At 47.3% G+C, this 23458-nt stretch overlaps 2 protein-coding genes across 2 annotated transcripts; one reads left to right on the top strand and one right to left on the bottom strand.

The window, feature by feature from the left end:
- Positions 1–418: 418 nt before the first annotated feature.
- LOC123450602 (GDP-mannose 3,5-epimerase 1) lies at positions 419–4461 on the bottom strand. Its single transcript, XM_045127770.1, has 7 exons — positions 4304–4461; positions 2274–2690; positions 1780–1873; positions 1553–1682; positions 1352–1484; positions 984–1191; positions 419–819 (listed from the first exon to the last, which is right to left on the bottom strand). The coding sequence occupies exons 2-7, from the start codon at positions 2687–2689 to the stop codon at positions 664–666; spliced, it is 1137 nt and encodes a 378-aa protein (XP_044983705.1). The 5' UTR covers position 2690; positions 4304–4461; the 3' UTR covers positions 419–663.
- Positions 4462–5796: 1335 nt separating this feature from the next.
- On the top strand, positions 5797–16757 carry LOC123419911 (mediator of RNA polymerase II transcription subunit 10b-like). Its single transcript, XM_045107234.1, has 5 exons — positions 5797–6026; positions 6145–6225; positions 6323–6425; positions 16139–16228; positions 16686–16757. Exons 1-5 carry the CDS (start codon positions 5797–5799, stop codon positions 16755–16757), a joined length of 576 nt encoding a protein of 191 aa, XP_044963169.1.
- Positions 16758–23458: the final 6701 nt, after the last annotated feature.

Raw genomic sequence — 23458 nt, 5'->3', positions numbered from 1 at the left:
AAATCCATGTACTTTGGCTTACATAACTTTCAGTTATATATATTCTACTTTTGCATAATGGGGTGATGATGATCCGCTGTTTGAGACGATAATTTGAGCAGACTTAACTCTTCAATTGAGCTACTACCATGCTTATCTATTGGTCTATAATAAATCCATATACTTTGGCTTACATAACTTTCAGTTATATATATTCTACTTTTGCATAATGGGCGCAACTGTGTCATGTAGTACAGAGAATATCTGCACCGGTGATGGCCCCATGAGCGAGTCGAGACTGCTCATGGCAACACGATGTTTCCGGAGCGAGGAACTCTGAAATGAAACAAAGCACAGATGACCAGACCAATTGGCTGACGACCAGATGGCCAGACCTGGACAACAAAGCACACAGGTGCATGCATACAGCTCAAAATTGTTTGACAAGAGAAAAGGGAATTTTATTGTGCATCCAATCAAAAGTGTGATGTACGAGGAATTCTGTTGACACGATGATAATAATTAATGGGGGTGACAATGAACAGGAGCACTAGAATCTGCTGAATCACACATGGGGTAGGCAGGGCAGGCTGTGCAATTCTCAAGTGTTTTCGCAACGAAGGATCCGATCGGTGGGCAATTGGGCAGTGGCATAATAGGCCTGGGGTTGATATGCATAGTTGTTTACTCCTTGCCGTCAGCCGCGCGGAGGGAGCCCAGCTGCACCGGTGCCTGTGTGGACACCACCTTGGATGATCCGTACCGGGCGACGTCCTTCCCCTCGGTCCTCTCCTTCTCGATCTGCTCCTTGATCCAGAAGTAGGTGAACCTTAGGCCATCCTGCACAGAATTCAGGGGTATTGTTAAATTATCTTCGACTTCCTGAGGTTTTTCTGCAGCCATCATAACAGGACCAGCCTGCATCTGTGCTAATGTAAAGAGCTTCAAGTGTTATTATCATGTGGGGTTGGAATTTTCAGTGTTCAACAATTAGGCTACATTACCTTGAGCTTCATTGTGGGGGCCCAGCCAAGCTTCTCCTTGATGAGGGTGTTGTCAGAGTTGCGGCCGCGGACACCCTCTGGACCAGGGATGTGGTGGATGGGTAGCTTCTTGTCCTCGAAGCCGAGAACAATCTCAGCCATCTCGTTCATGCTCACCATTTCATCACTTCCAATGTTCACGGGCTCGCAGAAGTCTGACTTTGTCAATCTGCAAAGTACAGTGTGTCAACATGTTAATTTTTCATTTCTACCAAGGCAGTAGTTTTAAATTCGTGTCTTCTTGATATTAATATATTCCCTTTATCGGCTAAAAATGGGTAGTTCTGTCTGCTACAATGTGGAGAATGTGAGGAGTAGTAGCTGCATACCTCAGAACACCCTCGACGCACTCGTCGATAAAAGTGAACGATCGAGTCTGTAGACCATCACCCCACATCTCAAACCGTTCGGTGGAGGTCTGAGCCTTTCTACAGAAGGCAGCTGGTGCCTTCTCGCGACCGCCTAACAAATTGCAAAATTGAATTATTTTGCCTCAGGGTGACATTATGATCGGGCTTGTGGATTTTTACCTTTCCATGTTCCAAAGGGACCATAAATGTTGTGAAAACGGCCAATACGGCACTCAATGTCAAAGTCCTTGGTGTAGTGCTTGCACAGCTCCTCGGTCGCGAGCTTCTCCAAGCCATAGGCATCTTGTGGCTGAATGGTAGTACATTAACAAAAGAAGTTAAAATCTGGGTGTTTGAACACATCTCTGAGTATAATAAAAAATGGCTTCAATTTCCTATGAACTCACCTCAGCAGGCCAGGCATCAGCTTCCTTCAAGCTCACATTTGTCTCAAGCTGTTTGAATTCAGGGTAGATGCATGCGCTCGAGGCATAGAAGAACCTGCAGGACCAAAGAAAAACAAAATCGAATCAATATGGGACACGTAAGTTATTTGGATTTGAGGCAATGTACTTGCACAGTAGACATGTGCTTGAAACAATTCGAACGGAAAACAGAGTTAATTCTGATATCGTAGCAGCACTACTGTTTTCTTAAGTTCAGTTTGGTAGTGTCATTATCAACTCGACAAGAAACAGATCTGGATATGCCACTAATGAATATATTTGTCAAATGCAAGCATCTTTAACAAAGCTTCTAAAGACCACCATGCACAATAAATGTTCTCCAGGTTTTATCACTTGCATGAGAAAGCTTTTCAAGTAATTTCTGAATTCCAAATAAACCCTTTCCAATAGACTTGGTTAAAAAACAGAATTATCTTGTAAATGAAGTTACAGACCTCTTCACACCGTTGATACGCCCGGCCTCAAGCATGTTGAAACTGATCATGGTGTTATTGTACATGATAACAGAGTGGTTGGACTGAATGAACCCCATGCCTCCCATATCAGCAGCAAGATTGAAGACATGGTCGACGTTGGTGGTGACCTTAAGGCAGTTGTCCATGACCCTGAGGTCAGCAAGGTGGAACTCATGGCAGAACATGTCCTCGGTCATATGCTCGTTCTTCTTCCAGTCAGAGGCAATGATGTAGTGCCCCTCACTCTTCAGGCGGCGAGCAATATGGGATCCAATGAAACCACCAGCTCCAGTAACCGAGATTCTCAGCTTCTCGGATGGCCAGTACAACTCCCTCTCCAGCTCAGCATAGGTGTACTCGCCATAGGGAGTTCCAGTCTCGTCGGTGCTCCCCATTCTATCATTTAAAGAATTTGAAATAAAAATGAGTATACTAGAAGTCAAATTGATATGAAGTATTAGTGAATTTCTCTTCAGATAGACACATAATTAGAATTAGGACACAAAGACAAAATAGAGTTAAGGAGAAAAACTGCTAGGATTGAAGACAGTGCATCAGTACACATCTATTGTTTAGAGGGCTGGTCATGAATTCCTTGTCATGTCTCAATCATTTCAATCAAATGGACATGTTCTGTGGAGCCATGGTCCAGCTGAATTTATGTTCAGCATACACATCTCCCCACAGATTTTACAGGAATCTGCGCCTGGCCGGCAAAGTAAAGCATGGGGGGAACCATCGACTGAAGGTTAGAACGCCTAGAGCCTCTAATTAAACCTATAGCAGGCCAGCACCGTAGGGAATAAAATATCCAACTTGCTTCGAACAACACTAATGCTGTGTCCCATGCACCAGCATTGTCCACATTAGTGCATTGCCTCGTTTTGTATGTCAACTGTGGCCATAATTGGACAGTACTGATAAGCTGAATTAGCATGATTTACCAGTAAACTGTCAAGGTCACTAGTCTCACCAGTAAACTGTCAAGGTCACTAGTCTCACCGTACGGCCTCAATTCGCCATGTATGGTTATACAAAAAGTTCTGCAGTGTGTTCAGCTTAACAGCATCAGATATCCTTCAAAAAATGTCACTTGTCTCACGGCCAATGCATTGGTGCTGTTAATTTGTTTTCATAGCAAATCATTCTGGACGGCCACACACGGAGATACAGAAAGTTCTGCAGTGTGTTGGTTCAGATTTTCATCATCGGTTATCCTTGAAAAACAGTTGTTTTGCATCAGCATGAGCTGGATCAGGTTTTTATTTAAAATGCAGGGAAAACTGAATTTACACCAGCTTTGTTTTCAGTAACTCTTTATGCCAGGAGTGTCGGCTCTATTGAACGCGATATCTTCCTTCGACGAAGTCAAAGAAAATATAGTTAGACGGATGAGACGACTTGGGAGGTATTCTCAGGTTCTCACAGCTGAACACAAGCTAAACCTGAAACTTTCTGTATGTTGAGGGAAGCCGAACAGCGCCGACAGGCATGACCGGAACATTATCAATTGTGGTAGTCAATCACGTTAAGAAGAAAAGGAGACTGGGAAGGCCTACGACTACGAGCAACCTGACGGAGGAGATATGGATTCAGGCGAACGGTGCAAGATCAAGAAATTTTGAAAAATGTTGACAGGGGCTGGATCCACATGTACTAGATCGGAGAGTGGGTTCGGGTCAAAGGAGGATTGTGGCTACACATGGTCTAACTAAGCAGGAGCACTCCTCCTTGAGTCTTGAGAGAATCTTGGGAGCTAATGGTGACACTAGCACGCATGAACAGCAAGCGCCCGCCTGCTGTCTGTCCAAAGTCAACCACTGAATTTCGCGTGATTCATAGCGCCTAAGGCGGTAGCACACGCCCACGCCCAGTACCAATTCATGGCAGCAGCAAATCGTGCACCAAGAACTACATGCATGCAAATTAGTACGAGGCAGTTCATAGTTCATAGTTCGTACTGCATACGCCCAAGCAGACTGAGAGAGCAATCCTGCAGAGGAGCTCACCTTGCGCTTGCGGGGGGAGGGGGTGCCGGCGGCGGTAACGAGGCGGGGGAGGTGGCGACTGGCGATGGCGATGGCGGCGTGGTCTCCCTTTTTCTCGTCGGGGTGGCGGGATAGGAGGCGGCGGTGTGCGGCCCTGGATGGATTGATGGGCTTCCCGCGATCTAGATCGGGTTATGTAGGGGTGCTCGGGATGGGTGGGTAGGTGGAGAGACCCAGGACCAGGAGGGAAGGAGACAAGACAAATACGGGAACGTGCGTCAGACTCGGCTGCACGTTGCCATCGGCTGCGCCAATGGCAGCGAGGGGCCGTGGCTTGGTGCACGTTACGTCCGGCTGCGCCGGTGGCTGCGAAGGGTCTGCGTTTCGTCCCGGTCTTCGCGGTGGTTTGCTACTAGTGGTATCGTGAGGTAGTACCCAAGTTGATGCATGTGGTGGTACAGTGCAGCCTTTTGACGATTGGGGGGTGTGATCATGATGGTGCCAAGGTGCCCATCATGGGGGCTTGATTAAAGGCCCTATTTCTTTAAAAAGTCCTAAGACTTTTTTTAGTCCCAACTAAAAAGTCTCTAGTCCCTACCCGTTTCTTTCCAAGGACTAAACATGGACTAGAGGTCATTAAATGACATGCAGAAAGACCATGTTATCTCTAGTAATATACTAGTAGTATAGTAGAGGTTATTAAATGACAATGTTACCCCTAGTAATATAGTAGAGGTTATTAAATAACATGCTAAAAGTAGGGGCACTGTTGGAAAAAGTGTCAAAAAAGTCCCTCCCATAGGGACTTCTTCATTTAGTCCCAAATACCCCCTTTTAGTCCCTAAAAGTCCCTCATGTTTCTTTCACATCTCCCCTAATAATAAAGCGCGGAGCGCTTCTGTCGTCCGTCGCGGTTATTTTACAAAAACACCCCTCGCTTTTCCAGTATTCAACCCACAGTCCTTTTTGAGTCAAAAAAACGAATCGTTTTTTGCATTTTACAGAAAACCCCCTTATGTTCTCCACCACCGGTCCCTTATCCGTGCGCGTTCTCCACCACAGGGGGCGGCTGGCCGCGGCGGGGGAGCTGGGCCACGCGCTGGAGGCCGTGCGCTGGCGCACGCCCGCCCCGACGTGCTCTACGTCAACGTCGGCGACGGTGACTCGGACCACGCGGGCGAGGGATGCGGCGCGCCAGAAGGCCCTGGTGGCCGGGTCGCCGAGGACGCGGCGCACGCCCCATGGCGCGCGGAAGGCGCACGCCACGCCTTCGACCCCGACCGCCGCTGCTGGCTCCGCCTCCCCTTCACCTCCTTCCTCCCCCACCAGGCCTTCTCCCCCGTCGCCTGCTCCGGCTCCCTCCTCTACCTCTGGATCGAGACTGGCCCACCCCCCGCGCCCCTCCCTTCCTCCTCCTCCTCAACGTCGTCGCCCGCAGCCAGCGCAGCCCACCCGCCCAAGGCGCTCGCCGTCTGCAACCCGCTGGCGGGCACCTACCGCCTGCTGACTTCGCCATGGACAGCACTACCCCGAACTCTTCTTCCGCCGCCGTCGTCGTCGTCGTCGCTGCGGCCGCGGTCGCTTCCGGTAACGGTGTACAAGGGGGAGCGGGAGGGGACCCGTCGAAGCAGAACCTGGCGCAGGTCACGGGCTTGATCCAAAAGACCCTGGGCCTGCTCCACCAGCTCAACCTCAACGTCTCCTCCTTCAGCTCCGTGTCCCAGCTCCCCCTCCTCCAGCGCCTGTAAGCTCCCTCGCTTCCCCGCACCACCCGCGGCAGACCTCCCCGGCGACCCCCTTTTAATCCCGTAGCTTTTCTGCGTGCGCGGATCCCTTAGGGTTTGGTGTGTTGTATGGTGCAGGAACGCGCTCGTGGCGGAGCTCGACACGATGCAGAAGCTCGCCGACGGGTGCAACATCCAGGTGCCCATGGAGGTCGTCAAGTGAGATCCTTTAGTCTCTTCTCTTGCTCTGTCGCTCATTGTTGTTGACCCTCTCGCCTGAACTGTGTGTGTTCCTGATTGTTGCTTGCGTTGTTAGTTTGATTGATGATGGGAAGAACCCCGATGAGTTCACCAAGGACGTGCTCAACAGCTGCATCGCCAAGAACCAGATCACCAAGGGCAGGACCGATGCTTTCAAGGTAAGTATGGATTGCATCGTTGTTAAGTGTGGACAAGTTCGTCTGTGAACCAATCGTACCCATAGATATGCTCGATACAGTTTGTAGTATTTTAGGACACAGTGGATGAAGATTAGCGACACTGACAAAGCTTGTTGATCTATTTCGAGTGGAACTTTTTGATGAAAACATAACTGGTATTACTGCCAGGGAAGTCTTCTTTTCATATAAGTCGACATTGGTGTAGTTTGAAGGGGATACATTGTGTTGGCCATGTGAAAAGGAACCAGCATAGCCCTGTCACTCGATATAGTTGCATCCAAACTACAATCACGGGAATCCATCTCTGTTTTCATGAATTAAATTCCATTATGCAATTCAGTTGCACTATGACAACTTATTCTCAGGAAAAACAGAATCACCCCCTTCCTATCCACCTTAAATTGGTAATGGTGTACAAACTACCGTCAATCAGTTCTTAACGAGACTTTCCATATTCGAAGCTTTCTGGTGTTCCATGTTACCCCCATTTACTGCCAGTAATCTGCCCTAACTGAATGTGGAATTGTAGGACCAGTGTTCATTGTTGTTGTTGATGCAGATTCCTGTCACTGTATTATCGAGCTTTATAAGAAGGGTAGATGCAATTTTATATCCAATACGTGTATATAATTTATGAAACTGATGTATACCTCAAACTCTAAGGCCTACCATTTTGTAGTGTTCGTTATGATATATTGGTGCACGGATAACCGTGAGTTCAGTTTGTGACAAGACTATCTTGGCCGTGATTAGGAGGGGCTACTTTTCATTTCACCGCCTCGTATCCTCATAGCTACGTTTGTACTACTTCTGATTATGATTCAAGCTGTGCATTCATTTCGCCAAGTTTACCCTGCCATTTTTCTTCTGTGATGTTTTTCTTCCAACTCTAGGCATTGAGTTCGTATGACTTTTGTACACTGATATATGTCCTGAACTCTTGATCAAAATAGACGCAAGAAGCTCGTATAATTGTTTCCTCTACGATTATGATACTTTTTGTCTGTGTTTTATACGATCTTCAAGAGGAGCTGGTGTTGGGGAACGTCGCATGGGAAACAAAAATTTTCCTACGCGCACGAAGACCTATCATGGTGATGTCCATCTACGAGAGGGGATGAGTGATCTACGTACCCTTGTAGATCGTACAGCAGAAGCGTTAGAGAACGCGGTTGATGTAGTGGAACGTCCTCACGTCCCTCGATCCGCCCCGCGAACAATCCCGCGATCAGTCCCACGATCTAGTACCGAACGGACGGCACCTCCGCGTTCAGCACACGTACAACTCGACGATGATCTCGGCCTTCTTGATCCAGCAAGAGAGACGGAGAGGTAGAAGAGTTCTCCGGCAGCGTGACGGCGCTCCGGAGGTTGGTGATGACCTTGTCTCAGCAGGGCTCTGCCCGAGCTCCGCAGAAACGCGATCTAGAGGAAAAACCGTGGAGGTATGTGGTCGGGCTGCCGTGGAAAAGTCGTCTCAAATCAGCCCTAAAACCTCCGTATATATAGGTGGGAGGGAGGGGAGGAGGCAGCCTCAAAACCTAAAGGTTTGGCCGAAATTGGAGGTGGAGGAGTCCTACTCCAATCCTACTTGGAGTAGGATTCCACCTTCCCACTTGGAAACTCTTTCCACCTTGTGTTTTTTCCTTCTCAAACCTTATGGGCCTTAGTGGGAACTTATTCCAGCCCACTAGGGGCTGGTTTATCTCTTCCCATAGCCCATGAGACCCCTTGGGGCGTGACACCCCTCCCGATGGTCCCCGGCACCCCTCCCGGCACTCCCGGTACACTACCGATGAGCCCGAAACTTTTCCGGTAATGCACGAAAACCTTCCGGTAACCAAATGAGGTCATCCTATATATCAATCTTCGTTTCCGGACCATTCCGGAAACCCTCGTGACGTCCGTGATCTCATCCGGGACTCCGAACAACATTCGGTAACCAACCATATAACTCAAATACGCATAAAACAACGTCGAACCTTAAGTGTGCAGACCCTGCGGGTTCGAGAACTATGTAGACATGACCCGAGAGACTCCTCGGTCAATATCCAATAGCGGGACCTGGATGCCCATATTGGATCCTACATATTCTACGAAGATCTTATCGTTTGAACCTCAGTGCCAAGGATTCATATAATCCCGTATGTCATTCCTTTTGTCCTTCGGTATGTTACTTGCCCGAGATTCGATCGTTAGTATCCGCATACCTATTTCAATCTCGTTCACCGGCAAGTCTCTTTACTCGTTCCGTAATACAAGATCCCGCAATTTACATTAAGTTACATTGCTTGCAAGGCTTGTGTGTGATGTTGTATTACCGAGTGGGCCCCGAGATACCTCTCCGTTCACACGGAGTGACAAATCCCAGTCTTGATCCATACTAACTCAACTAACACCTTCGGAGATACCTGTAGAGCATCTTTATAGTCACCCAGTTACGTTGCGACGTTTGATACACACAAAGCATTCCTCCGGTGTCAGTGAGTTATATGATCTCATGGTCATAGGAATAAATACTTGACACGCAGAAAACAGTAGCAACAAAATGACACGATCAACATGCTACGTCTATTAGTTTGGGTCTAGTCCATCACATGATTCTCCTAATGATGTGATCCCGTTATCAAGTGACAACACTTGCCTATGGCCAGGAAACCTTGACCATCTTTGATCAACGAGCTAGTCAACTAGAGGCTTACTAGGGACAATGTTTTGTCTATGTATCCACACAAGTATTGTGTTTCCAATCAATACAATTATAGCATGGATAATAAACGATTATCATGAACTAAGAAATATAATAATAACTAATTTATTATTGCCTCTAGGGCATATTTCCAACAGTCTCCCACTTGCACTAGAGTCAATAATCTAGTTCACATCACCATGTGATTCCAACGAATCCAACACCCATATAGTTATGGGGTCTGATCACGTCTTGCTCGTGAGAGAGGTTTTAGTCAACGGTTCTGAAACTTTCAGATCCGTGCGTTCTTTACAAATCTTGATGTCATCTTATAGATGCTGCTACTACGTGCTATTCGGAAATGCTCCAAATATCTACTCTACTATACGAATCCGTTTCACTACTCATAGTTATTCGGATTAGTGTCAAAGCTTGCATCAACGTAACCCTTTACGACGAACTCTTTAACCACCTCCATAATCGAGAAAAATTCCTTAGTCCATTAGTTACTAAGGATAAATTTTGACCGCTGCTAGTGATTCAATCATGGATCACTCTCTGTACCTCTCAAAATACTTTGAGTCAAGGCACACATCAGGTGCGGTACACAGCATGGCATACTTTAGATTCTACGGCTAAGGCATAGAAGACGACCTTCGTCTATTCTCTTTATTCTGCCGGGGTCGGGTTTTGAGTCTTACTCAAATTCACACCTCACAACGCAACCAAGAACTCCTTCTTTGCTGATCTATTTTGAACTCCTTCAAAAACTTGTCAAGGCATGCATCTTGTTGAAACTTCCATTAAGCGCTTTCGATCTATCTCCATAGATCTTTGATGCTCAACGTTCAAGTAGCTCAATCCAGGTATTCCTTTGAAAACTCCTTTCAAACAACCTTGTATGCTTTACAGAAATTCTACATTACTTCTGATCCACAATATGTCAATCACATATACTTATCAGAAATTCTATAGTGCTCCCACTCACTTCTTTGGAAACACAAGTTTCTCATAAACCTTGTATAAACCCAAAATCTTTGATCATCTCATCAAGTGTATATTCCAACTCCGAGATGCTTGCACCAGTCCATTGAAGGATCACTGGAGCTTGCATACTTGCTAGTATCTTTAGGATCGACAAAACCTTCTGGTTGTATCACATACAATGTTTGCTCAAGGAAACCGTCGAGAAAACAATGTTTTGACATCCTACGTGCAATATTTCATAAATAATGCATCAACAACTAACATAATTCTAACAGACCTTTAGCATCGCTACGAGTGAGAGAGTCTCATCATAGTCAACTGTTTGATCTTGTCGAAAACATTATTGCGACAAGTCGAGCTTTTCTTAATAGTGACTTATCACCATCATCGTCTGTCTTCTTTCAAAGATCCATTTTACTCAATAGTCCTATGACCATCAAGTAGTTCCACCAAAGTCTACACTTTGTATTCACACATGGATCCTCTCTTCGGATTTCATGGCTTCCAGCCATTTGTCGGAATCTGGGCCCACCATCGCTTTCTCCATAACTCGTAGGTTCACTGTTGCTCAACAACATGACCTCCAAGACAGGGTTACCGTACTACTCTGCAGCAGTACGCGACCTTGTCGACCTACGAGGTTTGTAGTAACTTGATTTGAAGCTTAATGATCATCATCATCAACTTCCACTTCAATTTGGTGTAGGCGCCACATGAACAACTTCCTGCGCCCTGCTACACACTGGTTGAAGTGATGGTTCAATAACCTCATCAAGTTCTACTACCCTCCCACTCAATTCTTTCGAGAGAAACCTTTCCTCGAGAAAGGATCCGTTTCTAGAAACAAACACTTTGCTTTCGGATCTGAGATAGGAGATGTACCCAACTGTTTTGGATATCCTATGAAGATGCATTTATCCGCTTTGGGTTCGAGCTTATCAGACTGAAACTTTTTCACATAAGTGTCGAAACCCCAAACTTTCAAGAAACGACAGTTTTAGATTTCTCTAAACCTCAGTCTATACTGTGTCATCTCAACGGAAATACGCGGTGCCCTATTTAAAGTGAGTGCGGTTGTCTCTAATGCATAACCCATAAACGATAGTGGTAATTCGATAAGAGACATCATAGTATGCACCATACCAAATAGTGCGTGGCTATGACGTTCAGACACATCATCACACTATGATGTTCCAGGTGGCATGAACTGCGAAACAATTTCCACATTGTCTTAACTGCGTACCAAAACTCGTAACTCAGATATTCATTTCTATGATCATATCGTAGACAGTTTATCCTTTTGTTACGACGAACTTCACTCTGAAACAGAATTGAACTTTTCAATATTTCAGACTTGTGACTCATTAAGTAAATACTCCTGTATCTACTCAAGTCATTAGTGAAGTAAGAACATAATGATATCCACTGCGTGCCTCAGCACTCATTGGACTACATACATCAAATGTATCACTTCCAACAAGTTACTATCTTGTTTCATCTCAATGAAAATAAGGCCTTGCTCATGTGGTATGATTTGCATGTCACTAGTGATTCAAAATCAAGTGAGTATAAAGATCCATCAGCATGGAGCCTCTTCATGCAATTTATACTAACATGACTCAAGCGGCAGTGCCACAAGTAAGTGGTACTATCATCATTACCTCGTATCTTTTGGCACCAATATTATGAACATGTGTAACACTACGATCGAGATTCAATAAACCATTAAAGGTGATTATTCAAGAAAACAGAGTAACCATTATTCTCTTTAAATGAATAATCGTATTGCAACAAACACGATCCAATCATGTTCATGCTTAACGCAAGCACCAAATAACAATTATTTAGGTTCAACACCAATCCCGATGGTAGAGGGAGCGTGCGACGTTTGATTATATCAACCTTGGAAACACTTCCAACACGTATCGTCACCTCGCCTTTAGCTAGTCTCCGTTTATACCGTAGCTTTCATTTCGCGTTACTAATCACTTAGCAACCGAACCGGTATCCAATACCCTCGTGCTACTAAGAGTACTAGTAAAGTACACATCAACATTATGTATATCACATATATACTTCTCTCGACTTTTGCCAGCCTTCTTATCCACCAAGTATCTAGAGTTGCTCCGCCTCAGTGACTGTTCCCCTTATTACAGAAGCACTTAGTCTCGGGTTTGGGTTTAATCTTGGGTCTCTTCATTAGTGCAGCAACTGTTTTGCCGTTTCACGAAGTATCCCTTCTAGCCCTTGCCTTTCTTGAAACTTAGTGGTTTTACTAACCATCAACTATTGATGCTCCTTCTTGATTTCTACTTTCGCAGTGTCAAACATCGCGAATCACTCAAAAGATCATAGTATCTATCCTTGATATGTTATAGTTCATCACGAAGCTCTCATAGCTTGGTGGCAGTGACTTTGGAGAACCATCACTATTTCATCTGGAAGATTAACTCCCACTTGATTCAAGCGATTGTCGTACTCAGACAATCTGAGCACACGCTCAACGATTGAGCTTTTCTCCTTTACTTTGTGGACAAAGATTCTTGTTTGGAGGTCTCGTACCTCTTAACAAGGGCACAAGCATGAAATCACAATTTCATCTCTTCGGAACATCACTTATGTTCCGTGACGTTTTACAACGTTTTCGGCGCCTTGCTTCTAAGCCATCAAGTATCTTGCACTGAACTATCGTGTAGTCATCAGTAACGTGTATGTCGGATGTTCATAGCATCCACAGACGACGCTCGAGGTGCAGCACACCGAGTGGTGCATTAAGGACATAAGCCTTCTGCATAGCAACGAGGACAATCCTTGGTTTTACAGACTCAGACTGCAAAGGTTGCTACTTTCAATTTTCAACTAAATTTTCTCTAGGAACATATAAAACAGTAGAGCTATAGCGCAAGCTACATCGTAATTCGCAAAGACCATTAGACTATGTTCATGACAATTAGTTCAATTAATCATATTACTTAAAGAACTCCCACTCAAAAAGTACATCTCTCTAGTCATTTGAGTGGTACATGATCCAAATCCGCTATCTCAAGTCCGATCATCACGTGAGTCGAGAATAGTTTCAGTGGTAAGCATCCCTATGCTAATCATATCAACTATACGATTCATGCTCGACCTTTCGGTCTCATGTGTTCCGAGGCCATGTCTTCACATGCTAGGCTCGTCAAGCTTAACCCGAGTGTTCCGCGTGTGCAACTGTTTTGCACCCGTTGTATGTGAACGTTGAGTCTATCACACCCGATCATCACGTGGTGTCTCGAAACGAAGAACTGTCGCAACGGTGCACAGTCGGGGAGAACACAATTTCGTCTTGAAATTTTAGTGAGAGATCACCTCATAATGCTACCGTCGTTCTAAGCAAAATAAGGTGCATAAAAGGATTAACATCACATGCAATTCATAAGTGACATGATATGGCCATCATCACGTGCTTCTTGATCTCCATCACCAAAGCACCGGCACGATCTTCTTGTCACCGGCGCCACACCATGATCATCCATCAACGTGTTGCCATCGGGGTTGTCGTGCTACTTATGCTATTACTACTAAAGCTACATCCTAGCAAAATAGTAAACGCATCTGCAAGCACAAACGTTAGTTATAAAGACAACCCTATGGCTCCTGCCGGTTGCCGTACCATCGACGTGCAAGTCGATATTATCTATTACAACATGATCATCTCATACATCCAATATATCACATCACATCATTGGCCATATCACATCACAAGCATACCCTGCAAAAACAAGTTAGACGTCCTCTAATTTTGTTGTGGCATGTTTTACGTGGTGACCATGGGTATCTAGTAGGATCGCATCTTACTTACGCAAACACCACAACGGAGATATATGAGTTGCTATTTAACCTCATCCAAGGACCTCCTCGGTCAAATCCGATTCAGCTAAAGTTGGAGAAACCGACACTTGCCAGTCATCTTTGAGCAACTGGGTTACTCGTAGCGATGAAACCAGTCTCTCGTAAGCGTACGAGTAATGTCGGTCCAAGCCGCTTCAATCCAACAATACCGCGGAATCAAGAAAAGACTAAGGAGGGCAGCAAAACGCACATCACCGCCCACAAAAACTTTTGTGTTCTACTCGAGAAGACATCTACGCATGAACCTAGCTCATGATGCCACTGTTGGGGAACGTCGCATGGGAAACAAAAAATTTCCTACGCGCACGAAGACCTATCATGGTGATGTCCATCTACGAGAGGGGATGAGTGATCTACGTACCCTTGTAGATCGTACAGCAGAAGCGTTAGAGAACGCGGTTGATGTAGTGGAACGTCCTCACGTCCCTCGATCCGCCCCGCGAACAATCCCGCGATCAGTCCCACGATCTAGTACCGAACGGACGGCACCTCCGCGTTCAGCACACGTACAACTCGACGATGATCTCGGCCTTCTTGATCCAGCAAGAGAGACGGAGAGGTAGAAGAGTTCTCCGGCAGCGTGACGGAGCTCCGGAGGTTGGTGATGACCTTGTCTCAGCAGGGCTCTGCCCGAGCTCCGCAGAAACGCGATCTAGAGGAAAAACCGTGGAGGTATGTGGTCGGGCTGCCGTGGAAAAGTCGTCTCAAATCAGCCCTAAAACCTCCGTATATATAGGTGGGAGGGAGGGGAGGAGGCAGCCTCAAAACCTAAAGGTTTGGCCGAAATTGGAGGTGGAGGAGTCCTACTCCAATCCTACTTGGAGTAGGATTCCACCTTCCCACTTGGAAACTCTTTCCACCTTGTGTTTTTTCCTTCTCAAACCTTATGGGCCTTAGTGGGAACTTATTCCAGCCCACTAGGGGCTGGTTTATCTCTTCCCATAGCCCATGAGACCCCTTGGGGCGTGACACCCCTCCCGATGGTCCCCGGCACCCCTCCCGGCACTCCCGGTACACTACCGATGAGCCCGAAACTTTTCCGGTAATGCACGAAAACCTTCCGGTAACCAAATGAGGTCATCCTATATATCAATCTTCTTTTCCGGACCATTCCGGAAACCCTCGTGACGTCCGTGATCTCATCCGGGACTCCGAACAACATTCGGTAACCAACCATATAACTCAAATACGCATAAAACAACGTCGAACCTTAAGTGTGCAGACCCTGCGGGTTCGAGAACTATGTAGACATGACCCGAGAGACTCCTCGGTCAATATCCAATAGCGGGACCTGGATGCCCATATTGGATCCTACATATTCTACGAAGATCTTATCGTTTGAACCTCAGTGCCAAGGATTCATATAATCCCGTATGTCATTCCTTTTGTCCTTCGGTATGTTATTTGCCCGAGATTCGATCGTTAGTATCCGCATACCTATTTCAATCTCGTTCACCGGCAAGTCTCTTTACTCGTTCCGTAATACAAGATCCCGCAACTTACATTAAGTTACATTGCTTGCAAGGCTTGTGTGTGATGTTGTATTACCGAGTGGGCCCCGAGATACCTCTCCGTTCACACGGAGTGACAAATCCCAGTCTTGATCCATACTAACTCAACTAACACCTTCGGAGATACCTGTAGAGCATCTTTATAGTCACCCAGTTACGTTGCGACATTTGATACACACAAAGCATTCCTCCGGTGTCAGTGAGTTATATGATCTCATGGTCATAGGAATAAATACTTGACACGCAGAAAACAGTAGCAACAAAATGACACGATCAACATGCTACGTCTATTAGTTTGGGTCTAGTCCATCACATGATTCTCCTAATGATGTGATCCCGTTATCAAGTGACAACACTTGCCTATGGCCAGGAAACCTTGACCATCTTTGATCAACGAGCTAGTCAACTAGAGGCTTACTAGGGACAATGTTTTGTCTATGTATCCACACAAGTATTGTGTTTCCAATCAATACAATTATAGCATGGATAATAAACGATTATCATGAACTAAGAAATATAATAATAACTAATTTATTATTGCCTCTAGGGCATATTTCCAACAGCTGGTTCACGATTACAATTGTGAAATAATATTGTCAATATGTTTGTCTCAGAGCCTAAGGAAGCATCTTCTTGAGGAGCTGGAAGAAGCTTTTCCAGACGACGTTGAAGCATACAGGCAGATACGTGCTACTTCTGCTGCTGTAAGTGGAAATACGCCTGCATTCTTAGGATCGGCTGTTCCTTCACATGTTTATCTTCACTGAAAATTTTGTTTAACTCTCATCTTCCAGTCGACCAGTAACAGTGTAGTGATCATATTTTACTACTTTAGCAATCATATGCAGCTCCATGTTTTAGTTATCACATCGCTCAATGCATCTTTCGCTCCCTTCCGGAAGTTGTGAGAGCAAGACCTATATATATCTATGTTTTGTTGGAACCTGCTACTTAAGCCGATTTTGGTGTCAGGACTTAATCTAGGTGAGGTCAGAATTTACTTTTGTGTTGGTGATACATTCTTTGTAGATTTACACAACTATGGTTTCGTCCTGCTAATTTTTAGCTTTCAGATTGGACTGTTAAATGAGCGTAAAATAATTCTTATTCATTCATTTGTATTTTGCTGCTTTAGCTTCTCATTGACTCATTTTTATCCAGGAGTCAAAGAGGTTGGCTCAGTCCCAAAGTGCTCTTCCTAATGGAGATGCCAAAGTGAAACCTGAGCATTGACAGAAGGACCCAAGTGCAAAGAGCAAGATCTTTCTTTATATTTGCTATAGTTTTTCTTAGGAAGGTTTTGTGAACCAACAACTGATATAACCTTGTATTCTCTGCTGCCCCCTCATAGGAGTGATCAATATTTGCTGTGAATTACCTGTATTGAAGTGAATAATTTGTGCCTATGAAACTAGCTACTCAGCTAGATTTGCATGGAATCTTATTTTGAAGGTCTCATTGGAACGAACCTAACGATGAAGACGAATCTTCAATCAAATTATTAATCTGTGAGATAAATCATTTTTAAAATTTTAAAAAACATTTAATACGATGATTTAATCATGAGGTAGAAGATTCTTGCAAGTGCATGAACCGCCACATGGGAGAGCTGTTATGCGGTGCTTCTTCTTAGATTTTTCCCTTTTCTAATATTGTGTGTGTTGTGTATAACGGGTCGTTATGTTTGTTCCAAGCACAAACAGTGCACAAAATTGCAAATGAAACTGTTAATCATAGAAAATCAATTAATTATAATAATAAAAATACAAAGATCGACTTTTATTAAATTTATAGCCCGTTGCAACGCACGGGCATTTGTACTAGTAGGACTAAAAGTGATTTTTTTTAGTCCCTACACCAAAAAGTCTGACGTGGGTATAAGCCTGACAGTAGATATGTAGGGTATGAAAAGGACGGGCAGAGTCCTAGCTACAGCGAGGTTGTATGAGTTCAGGCCCCTCTACGATGGAGGTAACAGCCCTACGTCTCAGTGCTCAAGGAGCTTTGTTGTCGAGTGGAATAGAGAATACAGTGAATTGCTAACCCCTTTACTAGTGAGGGAGGGTGGCTTATATAGAATACGCTGCCCTTCACAACGGTTCTGGTACAGGGGTGGAGTAGTGGCGATTGAATGTGTACGTTACAGGTAACGTATGCCCTTAATGCTAATAAATGCACTCGGAAACGTACGACCGTTTCCCTCCACGGGGGTACGATGTACCGAGTGGTAAACAGTCGGTTGACTCAACGTCCTCCGAATGCTAGTCACCGACTGGAGGGCCGAAGGTATGTTACCGACTGGAAGACAGGGATTCCTTAATTCAGTCGGAGTTGACTAAGGGTCTTGTCCTCTGTGGGGGGTAGTCCCTGAGTAGGACCTACAGGGCAGGCCTATGACCCTATCCTAGGACTATAACCCCATCATTAGTCCCCGAATGGATTGAGGTTGGAACGACGAAGCGATGTTTGAAGTTGAATCCGACTGGGACAGATTCGGCTTAGCCGTTGCTTGCCTCGGTCCATTTCGACTTTTCTGATCGTCGATCCGAGTGGAAGTACTCGCGGAACAGACTGTCGGGAGCCGAGTGCTTTCGCGGCATCTTCTGACGCGACCGGTCAACTGACAGCGGCGGATATTCCGGGATACTCAAATTTCGGTTTCCGCGCGCCCAGCGGGGATGATGCCAGCGCGCTCGAGTAGCGCCTGACGCCTCGATTCTCGCGCCTTCAACCCCTCCACTAATATCGCCGCGGTGGGTCGGGGGGATAAGGTTTCGGGGCCACCTGCCAGTGACCCAGTCGGAACCCTATTTAAATCTCGGCGGCGAGGCTTCTCCGATACGCTCGCCGAATCCTTTGCTCTCGCCTGCTCCGCCCTTCTCGCCACCTTCAGCGCTCCTATACTTCTCCCTTCTCCTTCCTCCCAACGGGCTCGCAGCCGCCGCCATGACCAAGGGCCAGACCAGCAAGATGGAGGCGAGGAAGAAGAAGGGGAAGACGGCGGCACCTGCTCAGCAGCGGCAGCGGCCGCTGCCGGCGGGATGGATCCAAGGCGACTTCCTCCCCTCCACGGTGACGGAGGGGGACCTGCTGCAGCTGGTGGAGCACGGGATGATCGTGCACAAGTCCTGGAGGCTGCCGGCGGAGAACGAGGTCGAGCCAGCGCCTCGGGAGGGGGAGCGCGTCCTGCTGCTCAGCCACGTCCACCGAGGTTTTTCTTTGCCCCCGCATCCTTTCTTCAAGGCATCATGAACCACTTCGGGGCCCAACTCCACCATTTTCCTCCGAATGCCATCGCCCATCTTTCTGCCTTTATAGTTTTGTGCGAGTGTTTCATCGGCTGCCCTCCCCATTGGGGTTTGTTCAAACACATCTTTTCCGCCAAATCCTAAACCATCAAATGACTTAGCCAGTCGGATGATAAGACGCATCTCCTCCAGCTCTGTGGGGGCTTAGGTTTCCAGAAAAAGAGTGGGAGTAGCTATCCTGCTCTCCAGTTAAGCGAGTCGGTTAGGAACTGGCAGTCGACGTGGTTCTACTGCCAGGATATCGCCTGTCCGAATGCGTCGACTGGGCTGCCTCCTTTTAGTCTAGATCGGCCCGCCCCGCCTAAGCAGCTCGCGCTCTCAAAGGCGAAGAAGAACGACATCCAGCCCTTGGTTGAGGCACTCGCGGACGTCGTCGGGAGGGGGGGTCACCGGCATAGACTTGCTGGAAGTCTTCCTTGGTCGGCGGTTCCAGCCTCTGCAGGCTCGCGATCATGCCATGTGGCATTACACGGGGCCCGAAGACTCCACTCGGACCATCATGGTGGGCGTGACTGAGGAGAGGGTGACCTCGTGGGTGCTCCAAATCACGGGCCCCTGCGAGAATCCCAAAGGAGCTCGGCGAGTGAAGCCTTACAGCGCGGATCATCCTCCACCGAATCAGGTGAGTGGTACTTGCCGAGTGCACTGAACTGTCTTAATTCCTGTCGTTTGTCCATATCTCCGTGTGATGTCTGATGTTTCGGACTGAAATTTATGCAGGCGTGGACCAACTGGTTCTCCCCCGTCTCGAATGGGAATCCGGAGGAGGAAGAGGAGGACAGCCAGGAGGGCAGTGTGGAGAGCGCTGAGTACGTCTCCGACAGTGGGGAATCGGAGGAGGAGAGCAGCGAGGAAGAGGAAGAAGACGAGGAGCAAGACTCGCCACCTCCACGACCAGAGCATCGGACCAAGCGCCGACATGAGCCCGCCGTCTCCTCGGCTCCTCCCGCGTCTTCGAGTGCTCCGCCTACTGCTCCAGTGGTCCCGAGTGTTCGAAGCACTAAGAGGACCAGGGATGCCGCCGCTGAGCCCGCGGGCCAATCTTCTAAGGCGCCCAAACCGAGTGGCCCTAAACCTCGGAAGGCTCTGCCGCGAATGAGGGTTGCCGTCCCCGTTACCTCCACGTAAGTGTATCCAGCTTTCCATTCTTTCTGATATCCGAATGAACTTCTGTTTACTGGCCGAATGGATTTCACTCGACAGGGTTGCTACCTCTGCCACCTCTCCGGCGCGCCAAGGAGACGATCCCATGGACACAGACAACGTCGTTTCGTCTCAGCCAGGTGCGTTGTAGGAGCGTCGAGTGTTCTATCCCATCGCGTCTCAAATTCCATCATAAGTCCTGCTTCTTTCTTTTTCTGAGACCTCATGTCGTTCGGCCTGTCAGGGGCGATCTGTCGGGACAAGGACGACCAGGGGAGGGCCGACCCAGCTGTGGAGCCGGTTCTTGAGGCTGCTCCTCCTGCTGCCGCTCCCGCCGCTGAAGTCCTGCCGACTGAGGCGCTGCCACAGACTGAACCAGTGCTGGTGGATGAGGAGCCGACTGGGGCGGACCTTGGGATGCCTCAGGAACCTCCGACGATTCCAGGTTTGTCGACTGCTGAATTCAGCATTCAGCGTCTTCCGGAGGAGCAGGTGGGAGCGGCCAAGGGGGCTATGGTGCAGGCGGAGCTGATGGCTGGAGAAGCCAAGAGGGCCTACGACTCTGTTGCGGCCTTGTACCAGCGGAGCTTGGAGCTGCGAGATGATATCCGAGTAAGTGGTCTAGTAAGTAATTACTTTTCTCTTGCAACCCACTGGGTGGTCTTGAATAACAGCTGTCTTTTGCAATGGGTTCACTCCGAGTGAACCCAGTGGGTGTAGTCCCCGAGACTTATGTCGAGTGCTTGCACCGACAGTTGTCCTTATACATATTGTCTTTACTTTGGTTGTGTCTATAAATAGTATGACTGAGTACGAGTAGTTGTTGCAGTCGGATTGCATTTACTGTAAGAGTCTCCGAGAGTAAGTTGTACTCAGGTCGGGTAGTATTAGCCTCGTAGGCGTAAGTTATAACATGCATCTCAATAGGGCAGGCCTGCTTGAGCTGCATGCCAGTGGGGTCACTCTGAGTGAACCCACTGGGTGTAGTCCCCGAGACCGCTGTCGACTGCTTGCGTCGGCAGGGGTCTAAAGAACTTAGACCTTTAACTGTTGAACTTTGTGATTGTCCCTTGGTGGTTGGTTGGCAGAAAACTTGTGAAATGGGGACGGCCTATGAGGCGCTCAGAGCGGAGAGAAACCAGTTCACTGGTGAGCTTGATGCGGCTATGCTCGCCATGGCCGGCATGAAGGATGCTCTGGAGGGACGAGAGAAGTCCTTGGAGGAGGCTCGGGAGGCGAACAAGGTGTTGATTGAGGAGGTGGAAAGAATGAAGAAACATAGGACTGCTCTCAACAATCAGATGGCCGTCTTGAATAGACGATGCATAGCTCAGGAGAAGTATGTCAACGACTGGGCTGGGCAGATGATGACGCGTCTGGCTGGTAAGTCGTATGTTATGTTGAGTGTTTGTACCGTGTGCGTTACACTCGGCGTTTATTGTATGCTTGCCCTTTTGTTGCAGACTTTTGCGTTGACGCTGAAGCTGAAGCAGCGAATGTGGAGCGGTCCATGCGCGAGAACGTGCCACTCGGCGAGGACGCTAATCGGGATCTTCTCCGGGCGCATATCCGCGTAGGCAAAGTGGGTCCTTTCATCGGTCAACTGAGAGAGGTCGTCGGCCGAATTGACAAGGAACTTTGGCCAGAAGATGAGTCGCGGCAGGAGATGGAGAGCCTGATGGCGCGACTGGAGGATATTCCGAACCGAGTGCAATCGTGGAAGAAATCGGCAGCGCGTTGCGGTGCTGATGTTTCCCTGTCCTTGGTCCGAGTCCATTGCAAGGAGGTGCGGGAAGAGAAGCTGAAGACACTGAAGGTCGCCAACACGAAGAAACTTCAATTCGAAGACTTCATGGAGACGTTCCTTGATAGTGCTACCCGCATCGCCGACGGAATCGACTTGGACACCTTCATGGAGTCCTCCAGTCCTGGCGCCGACCCAGCTGACGCGTAATAAAACTTTATCCTCGGTATGCCGAGTGTTTATCTGTAAGGTACTTTGGCCACTTCTGTTGGCCGTCACATTCTTAAATCGGTGCGGGTAAGCTTGATCCGCACCGAGTTAGCTATTGTTGCGAGGATTTTGGAATCCGAATAAAGCGTTTACTCTTTTGTTTGAATGTTGTTTCGAGTGTGACGTTTAGTGCACACTTCGGGGAAAGTGATTACTTAGGTGATTCTTGATCACATCTAAGTCCCTGAGTGCGACGTTTAGTGCAAACTCGGAGAGAGTTAGGACTTAAGTGATTCTTGATCACATCTAAGTCCCTGAGTGCGACGTGTAGCGCACACTCGGAGGAAGTTAGTACTTAGGTGATTCTTGATCACAGCTAAGTCTCCGAGTGCGACGTTTAGTGCACACTCGGAGGAAGTTATTACTTAGGTGATTCTTGATCACAGCTAAGTCCCCGAGTGTGACGTTTAGTGCACACTCGGAGGTAGTTATTACTTAGGTGATTGTTGACCACAGCTAAGTCCCCGAGTGCGACGTTTAGTGCACACTCGGAGGTAGTTATTACTTAGGTGATTGTTGACCACAGCTAAGTCTCCGAGTGCGACGTTTAGTGTACACTCGGAGGAAGTTATTACTTAGGTGATTCTTGACCACAGCTAAGTCCCCGAGTGCGACGTTTAGTGCACACTCGGAGGAAGTTATTACTTAGGTGATTCTTGATCACAGCTAAGTCCCCGAGTGCGACGTTTAGTGCACACTCGGAGAAAGTTAGTACTTAGGTGATTCTTGATCACAGCTAAGTCCCCGAGTGCGACGATTAGTGCACACTCGGAGGAAGTTATTACTTAGGTGATTCTTGATCACAGCTAAGTCTCCGAGTGCAATGTTTAGTGCACACTCGGAGAAAGTTAGTACTTAGGTGATTCTTGATCACAGCTAAGTCCCCGAGTGCGACGTTTAGTGCACACTCGGAGAAAGTTAGAACTTAGGTGATTCTTGATCACAGCTAAGTTTTTTTTTTGAGTGACCAGAGTCTGCAACTGTGGAAGAATTCTGAGACTGCAAAAACTGAATCCGCTTTATATTATTCCATCAATGCTAGTTCTTTACACTGCTTCAGTCGACGATCACGTGTAGAAGCGCTTCAAGAGGTCTCCGTTCCATGCGCGTGGCTCGTCTGTCTCCCTCTCGATGTTGTAGAGTCTGTATGCTCCATTGTTCAGCACCTTGGAAATGATGAAGGGTCCTTCCCAGGCCGGGGCCAACTTGTGAGGTCTTTGCTGATCCACTCGGAGCACCAGGTCGCCTGCTTGGAACGTGCGACTCCTGATGTGGCGTGCATGAAAACGTCGTAGATCTTGTTGATAAATGGTTGAGCGAGTCAGTGCCATCTCGCGCTCCTCCTCTAGAAGGTCAACTCCATCTTGCCTTGCTTGTTCTGCTTCAGCTTCGGAGAAGAGTTCGACTCGTGGAGCATTATGAAGCAAGTCACTCGGAAGGACCGCTTCTACTCCGTAAACGAGGAAAAA

This window comes from Hordeum vulgare, chromosome 1H, assembly GCF_904849725.1.
Source record: "Hordeum vulgare subsp. vulgare chromosome 1H, MorexV3_pseudomolecules_assembly, whole genome shotgun sequence".
NCBI classification, from domain to species: domain Eukaryota; kingdom Viridiplantae; phylum Streptophyta; class Magnoliopsida; order Poales; family Poaceae; genus Hordeum; species Hordeum vulgare.
The sequence above is the reverse complement of the archived record's forward strand: the minus strand, read 5'-3'. Positions and strand labels throughout refer to the sequence as shown.

What these genes read in the sequence shown, in the direction of transcription:
- LOC123450602 (XM_045127770.1), bottom strand. Translation starts at nt 2,689, where the DNA reads ATGGGGAGCACCGACGAGACTGGAACTCCCTATGGCGAGTACACCTAT. An exon ending in TGCGTCGAGGGTGTTCTGAG is followed by an intron (nt 1,192 to 1,351) that starts GTATGCAGCTAC and finishes TGTACTTTGCAG; the next exon opens with ATTGACAAAGTCAGACTTCT. An exon ending in CCCCCACAATGAAGCTCAAG is followed by an intron (nt 820 to 983) that starts GTAATGTAGCCT and finishes AATTCTGTGCAG; the next exon opens with GATGGCCTAAGGTTCACCTA.
- LOC123419911 (XM_045107234.1), top strand. Translation starts at nt 5,797, where the DNA reads ATGGACAGCACTACCCCGAACTCTTCTTCCGCCGCCGTCGTCGTCGTC. An exon ending in CTCCCCCTCCTCCAGCGCCT is followed by an intron (nt 6,027 to 6,144) that starts GTAAGCTCCCTC and finishes TGTATGGTGCAG; the next exon opens with GAACGCGCTCGTGGCGGAGC. An exon ending in GCAGGACCGATGCTTTCAAG is followed by an intron (nt 6,426 to 16,138) that starts GTAAGTATGGAT and finishes TGTTTGTCTCAG; the next exon opens with AGCCTAAGGAAGCATCTTCT.